The 1,736-nt window shown below is 49.5% G+C and overlaps 1 protein-coding gene across 1 annotated transcript in view; it reads right to left on the reverse strand.

Annotated features, from left to right (window-relative positions):
* Positions 1–479: 479 nt before the first annotated feature.
* Positions 480–1,736, reverse strand: part of RBFA (ribosome binding factor A) — a 16,583-nt gene continuing 15,326 nt past the window's right edge. The window contains exon 8 of the mRNA XM_034995689.1: positions 480–556. Within this exon, the coding sequence (XP_034851580.1) occupies positions 551–556 (6 nt within the window). The 3' untranslated portion in view covers positions 480–550. The remainder of the gene's footprint in view (positions 557–1,736) is intronic.

Genomic DNA, 1,736 nt, shown 5'->3' on the forward strand with positions numbered 1-1,736 from the left:
TACACGAAACCTGCATCTTGCCTTCTTTCTCTGTTTTACCTCAAAGCCCTGATTTTCTGCTACAATCCCAGTGACAAGTGGCTCTTTTGCAGTCATTTCTGGCCCTATGTTCTGTTTTGCCTCGGCTTTTCTCAGGCCCAGAGTGAAAAGGGGCCTCAGGCTGTGTCTCCGTTTGCTGCTCATGTTCCCCTGAGCCAGCAAGATCACTTGCCCCTGACCTCGGAGCAGACCCCAACAGTCCATTAGTCAGTCAATCAACACTTGCTACACTCTGGCCTGGGAAACCCTGTGTGAGAGGCAGGCAAGAGGCTGAGCAGTCCATGCAGTGAGATCTCAGCTAAGGGAATGTAGGGGGCCGCAACCAAGACTTGGGGGTTCACAGAAGGCTCCCCAAAGGAGGTGGCCCCAGGTGAGGCAGAAAGGGGAAGAGAATGTGCCAAGAAGAAGTCACAGCAACAGGTAAGGCACCAAGTAAGGCCGTAGCACCAGCATCACCATCAGGGTCCCGAGAGACGCTGCCTGGGAGGCTGCTGCAGATCGGGGGCTGGACTCACATCTGAAAGGGGAAAGGGGTGAGCGTGAAAGGTGAATGATTAACAAGGACCCTTTGACTCGAAGAGAAGGAACATCCCAAGGCAAACCTGCGGAGGCAAACCCACGGAGGCAAAGCTGACTCTGACCTGGGGGGGCCCAGGCTGGGAGTTCAGGGTTGGTAACGCTTTGGATCTGCCCTGTACTTGGCATCTGCGGCCAATTCCAGCCGCGGATCGCTGCTACTGTGGAGAACCCTTGCTGCTTCAGGGACCCTGACTCTGCCTCCCCCATGAACCCTTCCCAGGGCGACCTTTTCTACTACCAAAGTCCTCTTTAACCACAGTTCCACAAACTGAACGTCAGGCGCACCCCTGCACCACCTCCCACCCTCGGCAGCCACACCTGCCCCAGGCTCCGCTTAGGACACATGCTGCAACCACCAGACTTGCCACTGGAGCTGCCATGCTGTAGTTCAAGAATTAATATTTAAACTCCAATTACGGGAATTTACACGGATCCCTCTTAAACTTCATTTGGCTGGTTTGGGTTCTTTATCTCAACCTACTGAAAGTGAGTTCTATTTTGTCATATAACATATTGTTCCCAGGGCTACACTTCACGTAATTCCTCAATTAAGAAATGAACAAACCTTGGGACACGGGATTTCAGAACCAGGTCTCCACACCTCGACAGGCTGGTGCAGAATATAAGTAGGGCCTGGGGTGGCACAGGCTTTTCCCAATCCTTTGGGATTATATGGAGTAATTAGATCCTTTATTTCACTCTAGAGCTTATATGCATCATAGATTTAACTGTGGAGTTTTGAATATGCTTTATGACAAATACTTTTATAAAAATTGCATGTATCACGAACTGTTGAACAGAGAAGATGCCATAAAAAAGCGGGAGATATTTTGAACTTTCCTGATAGGACCTAGAAGGCCAAGATGTCAGACGGAGACTTGAGAGAGGAAGTCCTTCTGAAGAACATGGAGTTTTCAAAGACTGAAACAAAGCTGTCTTCTGTGGCACTCCTCCCATGGAAGCCTGTAAAGTTTTCTTTCCTATTAGGTATTTCAGTTGCTTAATGTTTATTTTCAGTTCCACTCTCTGGCTACTCAGTCCGTTCTAGGATTTCCACTCAGTCATCAGCAGGTGGAAGGGCCAAAGCCCCCGTGTAGATTGCCAGCTTATTAAGAGAA

This window comes from Mirounga leonina, unplaced genomic scaffold, assembly GCF_011800145.1.
Source record: "Mirounga leonina isolate KUSES-001 unplaced genomic scaffold, KU_Mleo_1.0 Mir_93, whole genome shotgun sequence".
Lineage (NCBI taxonomy): Eukaryota > Metazoa > Chordata > Mammalia > Carnivora > Phocidae > Mirounga > Mirounga leonina.